The 16988-nt window shown below is 49.9% G+C and overlaps 2 protein-coding genes across 4 annotated transcripts in view; one reads left to right on the top strand and one right to left on the bottom strand.

Annotated features, from left to right (window-relative positions):
- Positions 1–16988, bottom strand: part of ABTB2 (ankyrin repeat and BTB domain containing 2) — a 194221-nt gene that overhangs the window by 39648 nt on the left and 137585 nt on the right. For 2 of the 3 annotated variants that reach the window (XM_043909027.1, XM_043909010.1), the window contains exons 2-3: positions 11771–11917; positions 4246–4459 (exon numbers count right to left, since the gene is read on the bottom strand). In XM_043909027.1, the coding sequence (XP_043764962.1) occupies positions 4246–4439 (194 nt within the window). In that variant the 5' untranslated portion in view covers positions 4440–4459; positions 11771–11917. The remainder of the gene's footprint in view (positions 1–4245; positions 4460–11770; positions 11918–16988) is intronic. The other variant, XM_043909018.1, reaches the window with a different exon arrangement.
- Positions 35–1301, top strand: LOC122698286 (mortality factor 4-like protein 1). The gene has a single exon (XM_043909051.1). It carries the CDS (start codon positions 169–171, stop codon positions 1138–1140), a length of 972 nt encoding a protein of 323 aa, XP_043764986.1. The 5' UTR covers positions 35–168; the 3' UTR covers positions 1141–1301.

A 16988-nucleotide genomic window follows, 5' to 3' on the forward strand; every position in this document is an offset into this window, starting at 1 on the left:
TAGGTAGAGCTGCCCTTTAAAAGGAAGAGGCGGAAAATCGGGCCCAGGATGTAGAGTTGGCGGTGCCTGACGGCGCGTCTGACGCGGAGCTGGGTGGGGTAGAGAGTAGGGGGCGGTAGTCAGGGGTGGTGGGAGAAGGAGGAGGCGGCGGCTGTGAATCTTTTATAAATGGCGCCGAAGCAGGACCCGAAGCCTAAATTCCAGGAGGGTGAGAGAGTGCTGTGCTTTCATGGGCCTCTTCTGTATGAAGCAAAGTGTGTAAAAGTTGCCATAAAGGATAAACAGGTCAAATACTTCATCCATTACAGTGGTTGGAATAAACATTGGGATGAATGGGTTCCAGAAAGCAGAGTACTCAAGTACGTGGATACCAACTTACAAAAACAGAGAGAACTTCAAAAAGCCAATCAGGAGCAGTATGCAGAGGGGAAGATGCGAGGGGCTGCCCCTGGAAAGAAGACTGCTGGGCTACAACAAAAAAATATTGAAGTGAAGACGAAAAAGAACAAACAAAAGACACCTGGAAATGGAGATGGTGGCAGCACTAGTGAAACACCTCAGCCTCCTCGCAAGAAAAGGGCTCGAGTAGATCCTACTGTTGAAAATGAGGAAACATTTATGAGCAGAGTTGAAGTTAAAGTCAAGATTCCTGAAGAACTGAAGCCATGGCTTGTTGATGACTGGGACTTAATTACCCGGCAAAAGCAGCTCTTCTATCTTCCCGCCAAGAAGAACGTGGATTCCATCCTAGAGGATTATGCAAATTACAAGAAATCGCGAGGAAACACAGATAATAAGGAGTATGCAGTCAATGAGGTTGTGGCCGGGATAAAGGAATACTTCAATGTGATGTTGGGCACTCAACTGCTCTACAAATTTGAGAGGCCGCAGTACGCTGAGATCCTTGCGGACCACCCTGATGCACCCATGTCCCAGGTGTACGGGGCGCCACATCTCCTGAGACTGTTTGTACGAATTGGAGCAATGTTGGCCTACACACCTCTGGATGAGAAGAGCCTTGCTTTATTACTGAATTATCTTCACGATTTCCTAAAATACCTGGCAAAGAACTCTGCAACTTTGTTTAGTGCCAGTGATTATGAAGTGGCTCCCCCTGAGTACCATCGGAAAGCCGTGTGAGGCGCGTGCACCCACCCATGTTTGATCTCTGTAAACACCTTTTTGTTTCTTAGTCCTTCTCTTGTACAAACAATGTACTTTGGAAATGTTCGTGTATAACAAAATTGATGTTTGTTTTCTGTTTGATTTTAAACAGAGAAAATAAAAGGAGTTACAGCTCCTTTTCTTTCCTTTTTTTCATTTCAAAGTTGCTACCAGTGTATTCAGTGATGGACAACAGAGAGACATACTGTAGAGTGTTTTATTGCTTCGTTGACAAAGCTGCTTTTGAACGCTGGTGGTTTCTATTCCTTTGACACTACGCACTTTTATAATATGTGTTAATGCTATATGACAGAATGCTCTGATTCCTAGTGCCAAAGGTTCAATTCAGTGTATATAACTGAACACTCATCCATTTGTGCTCCCCCCTTTTTTTTTTATGGTGCTTAAAGTAAAGAGCCCATCCTTTGCGAGTCATCCATCCATGTTGTTCCTTAGGCATTTTATCTTTGCTCAGATTGTTGAAGAATGGTGGCTTGTTTCATGGTTTTTGTATTTGTGTCTAATGCACGTTTTAACATGATAGACGCAATGCATTGTGTAGCTACAGTTTTCTGGAAAAGTTAATCTTTTAGAAATTGTTTTTCAGATCTTCAATAAATTTTTTCTTTAAATTTCAAAAAAAAAAAAAAAAAGGAAGAGGCGGCGCCTTTCACGTGTGTTATCTCACAGCCCCATTTTACAGATGGGGAGCCTGAGGCGTGGAGGGCCCTATGTGGGAGGCTGGATCTGAGCTCAAGTCTCTGTCTGAAGCCTGTGCTCCCTTCCCATTGCTGCCCGGCTCACTGTGGTGGCAGATGGAAGCACGTGAGAGTGCCTCCTTGTGCCCCTGCAAAGCTGCCCCCTTGCAGTCCCTACTTCCCTCCTCCCTCCAAACCTAGAGCAGGAGGCCATGGGGAGGACAGTCCTTATGGAGAGATACTGGGGCCCCACTGACTAGCGTAGAGGCGACCTGTGGGTAGCAGGGACCCAGGATGAGCTTCACGGAGGGATGAACGCATGACCCACCCGCCCTTTGTCAGCATGCTCGTGGTCACACACAGCCCCCAGCGGGAAGGGAGAAGAGCAGTTTCTTCAAAGAGGAAACCTATGAGACGGACTGGAGTGGCACCATCAATGGTGTCATGGGCCCAACCCAAGTTACCGAACTGAGCTCCTTAGCCCACGTGTGGGAGATCACGGGAGAGGTCCATTAATCCCAAAAGAGCCAGACAAACCATTGAATCCCCAAGCAGACCCAGAGGTTCTGCCCTATTCTGGTTGGGAGACCTGACCCCATGCTCCAGACCTGGGACAGAGGGAGGAACCTCAAGGGAATGAAGAGGGAGAGGGGAGAGGACAGAGACAGTGCCAGACTCGCAGAAGCAAAGGGTGTCTCCCTGGAGCCCTGGCAAGCTCTAGCCTCTTTGTGCAGAGGAGGAAGAGGGTCCCCAGAGCTCTGCTGAGGGTGTCAGAGCGGCAGCGCCTCACAGAGACACATGGCCTGGCCTGCGGCAGGAAGGCCAACCTGACTCTCCAAGGGCAGCAGGGCTCCCAGAGGGAGCCCAAGCCTAGCAGGACCTGCTTAGCAGCCAGGGGCTGGGCCATCAGAGAGCTGTTGGGCCGTCCACCCGCCTGGGTATTCTTAAGGTGTCCTCCTTACCGTGCCCAAATCTGACATTTGGGGATTCTTTTTTCCTCATGGTGGTTCCAATTTTCCATGTGTCTAACACTCATTTGAAATGATTCATGGAAAAATGACTTTGCAACCAATGTCTTTGTGCCACAGACAGTGCGGTTTGTAAATAATGGGCTATCTAAACACACACTCGTGTGTATGTTACCACTCCAGAGTGGCTGCGATAATCTCATACAGACGAGCAGTTTGGGTCACACAGGAACCCTGATGCCATGTTTCGGAGCGTCAGGCCCTGGGAATCCTCCCGGGAGGAAAGCCAGAGGGTGGCCACAAAGACATCCCAGGGGTTCCAGGCACAATGCCTGCAGAAGAGCACCTCCCTGGCCGGCGCCGCAGCCAATGGCCACGGTCACAGCCCGAGGGCCAAGCCGCCCAGCCTGGGGGCAGCAGGTCCCAGGGAGGTACCTCCACCTCCTCTCCCAGTCACCTTTGCTTGGGTGACCCAGCCTCAGGCACCCTGGGGGACCTCACCGACCAATAAGCAAGCCCCCCCGCTCCCCGTCCCCGCCCTCTCCAGATGTTTTCTCGGCCCTTTTGCCTTCTCAGCCAAGCTCTGGCAACCACAACAATTTCTCCACAAAGCAGAAACAGCTGGGGTGGAGGGCCCATGCTCTGACCCCACCTCCCTGCTGATGCATCCTTCAGGGAAGCTGGGGCCTCCACCTGCCACCTTCTCGCTCTGTGTCAGGCCCTGCCTGCCTCGGCCCTGCATTCACTAGGTAGCTCCCAGAGGATTAAGATGATGATGATCCAATTCCATCAGTTGCAAAAGGGCTAGGCCCCTATGGGAGAGCGCTAGACTGAAGCCAGCAGGCCTGGGCCCTGGGGCTGTTCATCCACTAAGTTGTTGGAGATCAGATAATCAGCCAGAGCCATGATGTTCCCATCTGTAAAATGAGTGGACGGGGCAAAACGTGCCTGAGATTTCTAACAAGAATGATGACATCACGGTCATCAACAGAGGTGACGGCTACCACTGATGGAGGGCCAGCTACCACCCAGACATTGTCCTAAGTGCTTTTTCTCAGAGTACGAGCTCACGTGTGTCTTACCACCCACCTTTGTAGGCAGGTGTGAATACCTCATTTTATAAAAGAGGCAAATGACTTTCTGAGAGCCCAGGTGGTGAGTGATAAAGCAGAGGGGCCAAAGCCCAACTTCTGAGCCTCAACAACCCAAAATACATCAGCCCAGGGTCATCAAACCCCGCTGCACTCCAGGGCCAGACCTTCTTCCAACTGAATACACAGTCCCTGCCCGTGTCAGGCCACCTCCCCACAGGCAAACAGGCCAGGGTCAGGGTTCTTCGGCCACCTTGTCAGTCACTCCACATGCTCACGGGGTCGCGTGGCCCACCAGGTAGGCAGCCCAAGGCAGAGCCCTACCGTTCATTGTTCAGGGCCATCCTCGGGGGGTCCAGGTTGGGGTTCTCCATGGACTCCATCTGTGGACACCGCAGGAAGTAGTACAGTGTGTGGAGGGCGTCGGGGGACCAGGTGATGGGCTGGGGCGGCTGGCGGGCCTGGCGGGCGGGGCTGGAGCCTGGACACAGCGGGTGGCGTCCCTGCATGTGGTGCATGGCACGGGAGACCAGGTCACCTGGCGGGGAGGAGGGCAGGAGAGAGGGGGAGAAAAAGTCAGTTCCCAGTGCACACTCTTCCAAGGATCCTTGCTGGCGAGAGGAACAGTGCCTAAGCCGGCATGCATAATTACTGTTTACCCCGAGGCAGCAGGCGGAGGTGGCAACTGTCACCCAGACGCACAATAGGATTCTAGATTCCCTTTCACTTCCAGTCCTGCCCTAACAGTGAAATGAAACTCTAGGCAGGGCCCGGCCCCACCAGACCTTATGCTAATACAGTTTCTTTTTCAACATCCCCACTCGCTCCACCATCCCACGGGCCTTCTCCCGGCTCCGACCATGGGAATCTCTCTGGGCCTCTCCTCTCAGCCTCTAATTCCTGTGCCAGGCTGTGTGGTGGTTCTTTCCCGTGCTCTCTGGGGCAAAGTCCAGGTACTTCTTTTTTCTTTTTTCTTTTTTTTTAAATGTTTGGCTGCATGGGCCCTTTGCTGTGGTGTGTGGGCTTTCTCTGGTTGTAATGGGGGGCTTCTCTCCAGTTGTGGCCCTTGGGTTTTTCTTGTTGCAGAGCAAGGGCTCTAGAGCACCCAGGCTCAGTAGTTGAGAAGTGAGGGGTTAGCTGCCCCGTGGCATGTAGGATCCTAGTTTCCTGACCAAAGATGGAACCCACGTCCTCGGCATTGGAAGGCGGGTTCTTAACCACTAGACCACCAGGGGAGTCCCCAGAAGTGCAGGTACTTCTGCAGAAAAGGGCTTCCCTTTCCATGCCCCAAGGAAAACTCTCACCACCACCATCCACTATGCTTACTATGTGCCGGGTGTTCCATTTCCTAGAAAAAGGATTTAATTTGATCTGTACACTGCTGGGGTCGAAGTACATCCCCATTTTACAGATGAAGAAACTGAGGCTCATCTGGTAAGTAAACGTTTACTGACCCCATGCATTTCCCTGGTCTCAGGGATGCCACGGTGTCCAGAGGTTAAGTAAATGGTAGCGTCTAGATTTGAATCCACATCTGTGTGTCTCCAAAGTCCATGAACTGAGTGGAGACCCAGGCCACGGCCTGCCCTCCTGAAGGTCGTGGGGTCCTCAGGTTCCTATATCCTGTGCTGGGTTTCTTCCCCAGTCAAGTCTTTTCAATACCCCACCAGCTTAGGACAGGAAACATCCCATCATTGTGTGAGGCCACAATGCTGAGAAAGGATGGGTGAAACAGCCCCAGGCACCTGCGGGCCCCTCACTCTAGGAAAAGTGGCGCCTTCCATTCTTCTCAGGCCTGAGAACTCAGGGGAGCGTCTCCGGAGGGTCAGCTTCCTCTAGACCCATGCAGTTCCTCACAGATAGCCCCTTGGATAGAAAGCCTCTGAGCAAAGCTGAACCTATGGAGGGAGAAACCAGCAGGTTGTATTATGGCAGGTGAAGCGTCATTTGATGTTCGACCGGACCAAATCATTTACTTATTCCCTTAAACTTCCCTGCGGAGCATCTGGGTCTGGTACTCTGTTCTATGTACCCCTGGTACCCTGCACGGGTTCTACTGCACAACAGGTGCTCAGCAAGCATTTGAAGAGTGAAAATGTAGCCTTACACATTCACTTCATTCTGAAACATTTCTGGTGGTACTTGACTTGAGCTCATTAGATGCCAAGTCCTCCCATGACCGCCAGAGTGACAACATTTGGTTTCCAAGCAGGGACAGTGACAGCCCTGGAACTAGAGACCTCCATGCAGGGAAAGAGCCCTCCATGCCCCCTCACCCTGGGTCCTCACTCCTCTCTACACAGCGGACCCTGCTCAGCCCACAGCTGCAGCTCGGGTGCCTCCTGCCAGATCCCAGGGCCAAGAGGGCTGAGAGCAGAGTCCCCAACACCTGGTTCCATCCCCAAAACTGATTTAATTGGCCTGGGGCAGGACCCAGGTATCTATATTTTGTAAAACTTTCCTTGCTGAATCTAATGTCCAGTCAGATTTGAGGATCACCAGGTAAGCGAATTAAGAGCATAGATTCCAGAGTCAGACCTGCCTAGGTTTCAAACTAACTGTGCGCCTTCTATAAGTTACTTATCAAAGCCTCGGTTTCCTTATCTGTAAAAATAATTGCTTCTAACCACAAGTTCTGAGAATTCAAATAAATAACCAATGTGAAGCATTTAACATCATGCTTGGCACAAAGGGCTTGGTAAAGTTAAATACATCACCACTATTATTCCTGTCCTTTGTTGTTATTCTTCTAGACTACAGGCCACCTTGTCATACTCTTTCTCCTGGGACCTCTGCCTGCAGTCAAGGGCTGCTCCACCTTTCCCAGGACAGGAGGAGTCCAGCCCTACAATGCCAGATCCCAGCTCTGCCCTCAGGTCCTGGGTGGTAGAAACTGGTCCCAATAACTCCAGGCCAAGCCACCTCCCAGAAGCTAGTTGTAGACCTATGTTGGCTGCAATAAGTTGAAACCTGGCTCCCGTGTCTCCAGGTCTGAATGTCATAACCGTTGGCACGACCACAGGACCACGAGGAGGAGAATTCAGAGTCCCTGATAGCATCAAAGAAACCTTGGTGAAATATCATTTCAAAATTTGATAAGGTAGAAGTTGTTACCATTCATTACATTTAAGATTACTGTGTTGTTACTGGTGTAGACCCCTTGGCAGCACGCTTCCAGCCAGAATGCAGCCAAGAAAGTCAAGGAAGGAACAGACATGCCTCCTAAGGGTTCCCTAAAAGGGAAACCAGGAAGAGAGAGGCTTTCAGAAAAGGCATGAAGTTTTCCATGAAGGCCTTTCCAAAAGGCCTTTCCATGAAGGCATGGGAACTAGAGATGGAGACCCTGGATACTTTGCTCCAAGCCAAGCTGCGGGCTACCAGTCTCTCTCAAAGACCAAAAAGACAGATGCCTGCAGACAACTCTGATCAGGCATCTAAAGACTTAAGCTGCACTGCAGTGCCGTGTAACAGGCAAAGACAGCCGTGTGCTCTGGATGTTCTCCCTGAGAGACTGTCCTCCCTGCCACTTTCTATTTTCTAGGCTTTGTGACAGACATGAAAAGATACAACAAAATCTCAAGTCTTTACAGCTACCCCATCAGCAAAGCATTTTCGTTTCACAGATGAGGACACAGGCTTACACAAGTTAAATGTGTCCAGGGGCATAAGCAGCAAGGGGACCAGCCAGGATTTGAACTGCGATCCCTGTGTACCAAACACATGCTTTCGACCATTGCAACATTGCTTACTTGAAGGGCGATCTGCAGACTGCAACAGGTCTGCGAAACTGGTGGTTACTGGTTCAGAAGTTCAGTTCAGAAACTGAAAGTGAGCTTGAAAAAATTTCCAGAGCAGTCTGACAGAGTGATTTTTTTTTTGACAGAGTTATTTTATGCCCATTTAATCTAATAATAAAATAAGATGACTTGCATCTGACCTGCACTTTGTGTTTCTAGACACTCCTTTTTATTTATTTTATAAAAGTTTCAGTTTGCAATAGAGCTATGCTAAGTCATTCCAGTTATAGCCAACTCTCTACAACCCCATGGACTGTAGCCTGCCAGGCTCCTCTGTCCATGGGATTCTCCAGGCAAGAATACTGGAGTGGGAAGATATGCCCTCCTCCAGGGGATCCTTCCCAGCCCAGGGATTGAACCCACATCTCTTGCATCTCGGGCATTGGCAGACAGGTTCTTTACCACTAGTGTCATCTGGGAAGCCCAATAGAGCTGAGGATATACCATTCCTGGCCCATCACCACAGCGAGTTTGAGAAGCTGTGGCCCAATGGGGCTGTGCTGTTGGTATGGCAAAACTGGGTTCTCAAAGCTGCTTCTGAGATGTCTTTGTACTCAAGAATCAATTGACCCTAAGCTTGATGAGACCTCAGTCTAAAGCCCAGGAACACCCAGGAGCAGGGAGAAACACCCTTTCTGCTTGCTAGTCATGAGAACCTTGATCAGAGGTGCTATGGGTTCCCTCTGGTCTGTCTAACGCCCATCAGGAGCCATTGAATAAAAAGAGCAGGGGAGGGACTTCCCTGGTGGTCCAGTGCCTAGCACTTTGCACTCCCTTTACAGGGGGCCCGGTTCAATCCCTGGTCAAGGAACTAGATCCCACATACCACGACTAAGGGTTTGCATACTGCATCTAAAGATCCCATATGCTGCAACTAAGACCTGGTGAAGTCAAATAAAAAAAAAAAGGAGCAGGGGCAACCTGGGATTTAACACTGTCTCGAAAATGAGGCCCACACCACCTGGTTCCCTTTAAAAAAGTGTTTCATTTCTTTCTTATCCCCTCCCATTTACATTCTTATAAGTAGAGAGGGACAGAGGAAAAGACAAGTGGCTGGAGCTCCCCGTGCAGCTGGACCTGATACAAGAGTGAGACTTCCCGACCGACCTGGCAGGCTGGTCCTGGCGAAGTGCAGTGAGAGGATGCGTGTTAAACCTGGGCTAAACTTTCAGGGACGAGGAACTCAGTGCCAAGTATCACTAGCCTCATTAAGTTCTTTAGTCTCGGAGGGAAAAACTGCAATACCTGCCTCCACCTTCACCTTCTTCCTCATTCACCATGACTAGCAAAAACAGTGGTTTCAGAGTGAGAGAGCTTGGGCGTCTTGGTACATGACATAGCCAGTTGGACTGTCGGTAAAAGATGCTCTGGGCTTCCTTCTTGCCTTTGGCCTGAGGAATGGCTGAGCCAGAATGAGAATCAGCCCTAGGTGGGCTTTAGGAGGCAAAAACTATATGATAGAGGATTCACTGGGTTTCCCAAGTGGCACTAGTGGTAAAGAACCTGCCTGCCAATGCAGGAGACACAGGTTCGATCCCTGGGTTGGGAAGATCCCCTAGAGGAGGGCATGGCAACCCACTCCAATATTCTTGCCTGGAGAATTCCATGCACTGAGAAGCCTGGCGGTCTACAGTCCATAGGGTCACAAAGAATTGGTCACTTCGACTGAAGTGACTTAGCATGCAGAGAATTCATTTCTACACACACACACACACACACACACACATGGCTCAGACAGTGTTCTCAACACGGGTGATGCGTACTCCAGGGGTACAACAGAGAAAGTCTCCATTCTTGTGATGGTGACTTTCTAATCACATGGGAGAGATGACCAACTATTCACCTGCCAAGTGTCCATCAGTGCCTGGAATAAACCAAAGCCACAAGATGGGACACAGAGGAATGACGCGGGGACCTCGAGTCTCTGCAGGGTCTGTGGGGAAGCCCTGTCTAGTAAGTGTTATTTGGCAGAAACTTAAAGAACGTGCCATGACTGGGCACCTGGGGGAAAGGGTCACGGGTAGAGGAATGCCTAATGCAAAGGCCCTGGGGTGGGAGGATTTTGGCCAGGAGGCCGGGGTGGTTGCAGGGCGCTCAGCAAGAGAAGAATAGTAGGTGATGAAGCCAGATCGATGACGTGTCCAGTCCTGGATTTCACTGAGTGTGTTGGAAAGCCATGGGGGAGAATGGAGGGGATACTGAGCAGCAGAGTGACATAATCCAATTTGGGTTTTAAATAGCCCTGGTTTGGGCTGAGTTGTTGGAAGTGAAGGTGGTGAAAGGAGAAAACCAGAAATCAGGATAGTTTTAGAAGGTAGAAACAACAGGACTTGGTCCCTGGGCTGAATGACAAGGACAGAAAGATGACAAGCCTGTCTCCCGAACTAGTTTCTGAATGCCCGCCTTGTGTCTTCCTGTGGATTGTAACGGGTATGGAGATTACTACAATAAAAGGCTCTATGATAAAAGTCAAGATCAGATTCCTATCTTGACCTCAGCTGCCTTGAGATGCTGGTGGCTGGGTTGCTAGCCACATCTAGGCAGTCCATGCATGCGTGTGTGCTAAGTCACTTCAGTCAACTCTTTGCGACCCTATGGGCTGTAGCCCGCCATAGCCCTAAGTAATTCAGAGCTTTGCTAAAGCTAGACACAGCGCGAGTCAAGCCCTCATTCGGATTCTTCCAATCAGCAGTCTGACTTGGGGGCAATGGCTTTTCCTCTCTAAGCCTCAGTTCCCTCACCAGGACATACCTTGCTGAGCTGTTCTGCAGAGTAAATGAGATCATGTGACCAAGCTGCTTCATATACTGCCTTGCACACAGTAAATGCTCACAATGTTCCAAATGCAAAACAAAACCCAAGTGCTCTCCAGTGGACTGAAGCCTACATTTGTTCCTCATTGTCCTCGGGCCAAGACAGTTCATCACACAGACTCTGCGTAGCTCACACCCAGCTCACAGACAGCCCACACACCCAAGCCCACTTCCTGCAGGGTCCCCAAGGGCAGGGGACCCAGGTGGCCATGCTGGAATGCCCCTAGGAGACAAAGAGCCTGAAGTCCTGCTTTCTGAACCAGCCCTTTTACCAATCTGCTCTATGACCTTGAACCAGGCACCTTCACTTCCTGTGCTGGGGAGGGAAGGAAGACTGCGGGCAGGAAGGGAGGAAGCTGTGTCCTAAAGAAGCAGAAAGACTTGCCATTCACTATTCAGGGGCCAGAAACCTCAGAGAAATCACAAGCGGAAAAAGCGGGAGCAGAGTGAAACTCCATCTGTTTCCACGCTGTGTGCTATGACCCTGGGCAAGTGTGCCCACCCTCTGCTGGGTGGGCTTACGACCAGGAAGGGAGAACTGAGGAGGCTGAGAGCGCAGTTTGATTGCTCAAATAATCAGGATAATGAGAGGGAAAGACTGGGGGACATGGGGATCTCTTGCCTCCTAACATGCTTTTTTGAAGCAGCTGTCAAGCGATAATGACCTAGACCCAGGGGTTTCCCAGCGTGTTTCAGAGAGCCCCGAGGTCCTGGGAGATGCCCAGGGTGCTGCAGGGCTGTGTCTGCCGACCACACCCGCCACCTTCCAGCCAGAGTTTTGCTTTTTTCTTTCTTCTTCTATGTTGAGGTTGCAGGAGGTGCGTTCTTTCTCACACTGGCTATAAACTCAGAGTCTTTGGGGCCAGGCAGGTAAAATAGATGCATGGGACAGGTCAGGTATGAGATACCAAGGTATATGACAATGAAGGGAACTCCTGCTATCCCCTTAGCTGCCGCTCAGCTCCCCTGATCACCGCCATCCAGGGATGGGGCACAGTGGTGTCAGACAGTCTGATTTCTCTAGAGAAATCAGAGATCTGGGTTTGGATGTGATTAAATGCACCTGCTGGTCAAACCACGCATGTCTGTGGGCCACTGGTTTGCAACCTCTGGCCTTAAAGGATGGGTAGTTTTCAGAGAAGGCAGGACACGCGCAGAGGAGGAGGAAGCCAGGACCCAGAAGGCGGGCTCCTCCCCACCTCTCCCTCGGAGCCAGCGGGCTGTGGGGGCTACACTCACTCAGCTCGGAGATGCTCCCCACACAGGTGGCCAGGAGGGACTGCTCCAGGGTCCGGAGCTCCAGCTGCGCGTAGGCATCGGCTCGCTCGTCGTGGCCCAGGGACCCCCCGTTGTAGGGGCTGAAGTACGCGGGGAGGGAGAGGACCCCTGTGGGGAGACAAGGTGGCGTGTCAGTGAATACAATTAATAAACAATCGATGGTAAGAATAAAGTAGAGTTTTATCTGCACCAAACGGAGGACTAGCCTAGAAGTGTGCTGCCCGGATTACTCTGAGAAACTGCTTTGGAGAAGCAGAGTCTTCAGAACAGTTTTCTACCTTGTCAGAATAAAGAATATTAAACAAGTCAGGGTTACATATCTTCAAGGTTTGAAAAGAAAAAAAAAAAGAACAGACCAGCATGTACACAAGAGAGTCATTAAGGCCTTCGCACCTGGGAAGGGAGTCTTTATCATCAAAGGAGAGCCAGTAGCACCATCCCAGGAAGAGGGGCATTTCATCTTTATTTTTAAAATTTTTTAAAAAGGTTTTTTTGGCTGTGGACCAGTTTTAAAGGCTTCACTGAATTTGTTACAACACTGCTTCCGTTTTATGTTTCAGTTTTTCAGCATGGGATCTCAGTTCCACAACCAGGGATCTAACTCCCACCCTGGCACTGGAAGGTGACGTCTTAACCACTGGACTGCCAGGGAAGTCCTTAACCTTTATTTTTAACATAGACGTTATTTACCTCCGGTCAATGTGCCTTTTTCTTCAGCAATAAAGCAGATGTACAGTGTATGTTTGATAGGCCCCAGGTTATTTTGGTTAGCATAAAATTCAAGTTAGGGACTTTCCTGGTGGCCCAGTGGCTAAGACTCCAAGCTTCCAATGCAGGGGGCCTGGGTTCAACCCCAGGTCGGGGAACTGGGTCCCGCATGCTGCAACTAAGAGTTCATATGCCACAATTAAAGATCCCACATGTCAAAACTAAAACCTGGAGCTGCCAAATAAATAAATAGACAGCAATAACAACAACATCAAATTAACTCATGTACAAGCCAGAATGACTTCCCTATATCTCAATATGTGAAAATGTCTTTTATCAACAAGTCACCTGAGGAAGGAAGCAAAGCTGGAAGTCCATAGCCCTGTTTCCCATCTGGTGGAGCAGGAGATGGGAAGTGGGCCAATTGCAAGGTTCCACTTAGGACAGCTGACTTTTAACTGTGGCCGGTGTTGTGGGAGCCAGAATGCGGGGTGGCCCACCTGCATATGTGGTTTAAGGCAGTGGAGACCACCCTTTCCTGAAGCTGCACAAGGAACTGGCCTCCAGACACCTGTGGGCCACACAAGCATTCACTCATTCCTTCCCTTCTTCACTCGCTGAATATTCAGAGTGCTTCCCAGGCACTGTGCTGTCTTCAGGATTCCAGGGTGACAAAGAGACCTGGCTTTGTCCTCTCATTGCTCAGAGAATGGGGCATCAGCTATAAAGGTCCACCCTGCCCACCCAAAAGCCAGCATCACCCCTGGAGTCCTTTCACTTCCTCATGCTGCCCACACACCACCCCCTTCTCCTTCAAGCCAAGAACAGGACTAAGAGAAACCAGAAAGAAGGATGCTGGCTTTCCCCACTCCAGCCACTGGCCAAGGCCAATTAGTGTTTTTCATTAGCACTTCAACAACAGAGGAGCAGAGCTGTCAGAATCAATCCCAGAGGGTGACAGCGTGTAAATTTCTTCAACTCACTGTGTGGCTTCTTAGAAAACACCAGAGAAGCAAAATCAGACTGGCTTAAAATTGAGGCATTGGTTAAGAGCATGTGGCCACAGAGATTCCCGGTTTTTGATAACTGCTATTTCTTCGATCAAGGCATCTTGGTCCAACCCCCTTGAACTTTTTTTTGAAAAAGCAAAATACCCACAGGAGTTTAATCCGTCACTTTTGGGAGAAATCTCTTAAAATTCCTTGAGATAATGGGAGAGCCCCTGGGATGCGGCCAAATCCGGGCTAGAATTCCCTATCCTGCCCACAGAAATTGTCACAAGGATGACAACAGGAATGGGTCCTGTAGCAAAGAGCTCAAGACAGGGCCTTAGAGCTGGGACCTTTGGGTTCATGATTCTGGCTCTGTCACTGAACCAGCTGTGTGATCTTGGGCAAGTTACTTCACTTCTCTGTGCCTCAGATTCCTCACGTGTTAACTACAGAAAATAAAGGTTACTACTGAGCTTACGGTGTGGCAGTGAGGAATGACTTGAGTTGTTGAATGTCAGTGCTTGGACTGCTGTGTGGTTCAGAGTTAAAGGCTCTTCAGTTGCTATTACAGGTATTTTCCCTATGTGCTGGAAACACAGACTTCATGCATTAATCTTTCATCAAGGCAGGCACCTCTGTCTCCATTTTAGATACTGTGCAGAGAGTTTTAATAACTTGCTCTACCAAGTGGCAGAGCTAGGATTCGAAGCCAGGTCTGACTGGCCCTAGAATATACGCACTCCTGTGAGCCCAGATGCACACCGCCAAGCTCACCTATGGCTGTCCTGACTCAGAGCTGTCGTTATTCCTGCTCGGTTCACTCCAGGAAGCCCCGGTGCCAGGCCTCACGCACACAGCAGTCTCCCTCCTGCCCAGGATCCTGGCAGCGGTCTTTGACCGGTCTCGAGGTTCAGCTGCGGTGCAGCCCTGCCCCCTAGCCTGCCCGTCCCCCAGCCCGGCCTCCAGGCCTCCTCTGTGCTCCCTCTCTGCCTTGCTGCGTGCCTGAGACCCGCGCCCTGAGTCTCCCTTCGACCCTTCCAGGATGGCAGTGGTGATCGAAGCACTTCCTCAAAGCTCTGCTTCCAGTGGGAGGAGGAGGGCATGACTGGGTCCTCCCTCCCCCATCTGCGTCCCCAAAGCGGAACCTCTCCCTGACAGCTGAGGGCCCAAACACATTAGGAAGAGCCGGCTCTGGGCATTAAAACAAGTTAAACAAAAGACAACCCCCGCCTACCCACCCACCCCCTCAACTAAAAAAGCTCAACCCCACGGACAGCCCAAACATTTGGGAGAGTCTCTACGCAACGAGAGGTCCTAATGCAGGCCTCACTCTCCCCCTTCTCTTCATTATTAATCCACAGAAACAATGCTGGGGACATGTGGATCAAATTTACAGTGCTTAGGGCAAGGGAATAGGAAGGTCAGCTGATTTGTCAAAGGATTCCCAGAGAGAAATATTATGTCAGTGGATCTAGTAACAAGAGCTGGCAGCTCCATTAATAATTGTTCCCATTTTCCCAGTCATCACCCACCCAAAGGGGCTTTCACTTAATACTGTGGCAAAGGTAATTATGAGCCTCTTATTAATAATAGTAATTGATAGCATCACAGCTTTTGCATAGTACCTTTTGCTTTTAAGAGACTTCTAACACCGAGTATGTAATTTATTCTCCCGGCAAGGGAGGTAGAGCAGTCATTATCAGTAATAGCCACTGCTGACTTTTACAGAGGGCTCGCTATGTGCCAGGATTGCGGTAACTTTGTATGCAAGATCACATTCAATTCCCAAGGCTTCATGAGGTAATGTTTGCACCCATCGTATAGATGAGAAAACCAAGGCCCCCACCCCCAAAGTTAAGTGACCTTCCCAAGGTTATTGAGGATCAGGAACTGAACTGGGGCTAGAATGTCAATCTCTTGAGTCTCAAGATGTTGAAATAAAATGACGTCCTAACTTTGACCACCTTGTCCTTTAGTTAGAGAGAATGAGGATATGTGCGAGAAAAGGGGTTCTGTTCTGTTTGGACCTGGAGTCTGAGAGGAAGAAATATAAAGATCCAGAAATATGACTTTCTTTCTAATGTGTCTCCAGGCACCACCTGCTAAGGATCCCTGGAGGCCTCGAGTGAAGCTCTACGGGCAGAAGCCTGTCTCTCTTTTTCCCCCTGATCTTTCCAGAATGCAGTCCCATAGCTTGCCTTCTGAATCTGCTGATTCTGTCCCCTAAGGAAGCTTTTTTTTTGTTGTTGTTAATGTGAAATTCTTCTCTCTCCCACATAAGCCTGATCCTCAGCCATTCTCACTGGAGATGGAAAACGTTTGCCTTAAGTTCTCTCAACACTATGCCTTCTTTGCCCACAGAAATTCCCAGCTTTATGACATGGGCCTGGGGCAAGGTTATTCTGGAAAAAGGGTTTTCCAAAAAAAAAAAAAAAAAAAAGAAAGGCAAAGCATCTCCCTTCCCTTTACTAAAATCCTTAGAAAAAACTTTATTTCAGTCATGATGGAAAAGAAAGCAAGCTGGAGTGAAACCTTCATTCCTTTACTAGTTAATAAGGACACCCAAATCAGTCCCTATTGAACGCTGTAACAGTTACAGAGAAAACCCACATGCATGGCTCAGATCATGGCCGTGAAATGAACTACTGCGTGAGAGGCGGGGAAGGAGCACACAAGATCCAGGCATCCTCTGCCTCTCTCATCTCCAAAATCGGCATTTCTGTTGAAACAAGGTTCCACCCCATCTGCTTTGGCCCTATGTGAAGCCTCTAAGTTTCTCAATCTACACACACAACCACAATCTTCCGTCTCTCCATTTTTCTCAAGCAGGTTGCCCAACCCTTGAATCTCAGAACTCATTATCTCATTCCCCAGAGCTGCCAGTCCTTTCTCTGAGCACAGCATGACATCCACCCAGTTGCCCAAGGACAGACCTGTGAGTCATCCTTATCAACTCTCTCCCTCCTCCCCCACACATCCAATCAACCACCAAGCCCTGCTGCTCTCACCACCTTCCTATCTCAAAGCTCTGTCACTGCTGGTTCGGGCTTCCCTCTGGACCCTGTGAGCAGCCCTTCCCCTGTCTCCCACCTCCATCTCACCAGTCCCTGACATCCCTTACTCTGGCCGTGGGTGCTAAGTCGCTTCGGTCGTGTCCGACTCTTTGTGACCCCATGAACTGTAGACTGCCAGGCTCCCTTGTCCATAGGATTCTCCAGGCAAGAATACTGGAATGGGCTGCCATACGCCCTCCAGGGGATCTTCCCGACCCAGGGACAGAACCCCCTGTGTCTCTTACATCTCCTGGTCTTTACCAGGAGGGGTCTTTACCAGGTGGGGTCTTTACCACTAGCGCCACCTGGAAAGTATGTTACTCTGGTCACACACTCTTCTTTTCTCTGGCTTTAAACTCTTCAATGACACCCCACCTCATGAATAGTTCAAACACCTTTCCATAGATAAGAATAGAGAATATTCTT

Source organism: Cervus elaphus, chromosome 1 (genome assembly GCF_910594005.1).
Source record: "Cervus elaphus chromosome 1, mCerEla1.1, whole genome shotgun sequence".
Taxonomy (NCBI): Eukaryota; Metazoa; Chordata; class Mammalia; order Artiodactyla; family Cervidae; genus Cervus; species Cervus elaphus.

Bases quoted from the DNA above. Each gene is read 5' to 3' on its own strand.
- LOC122698286 (XM_043909051.1), top strand. From the start codon at position 169: ATGGCGCCGAAGCAGGACCCGAAGCCTAAATTCCAGGAGGGTGAGAGA.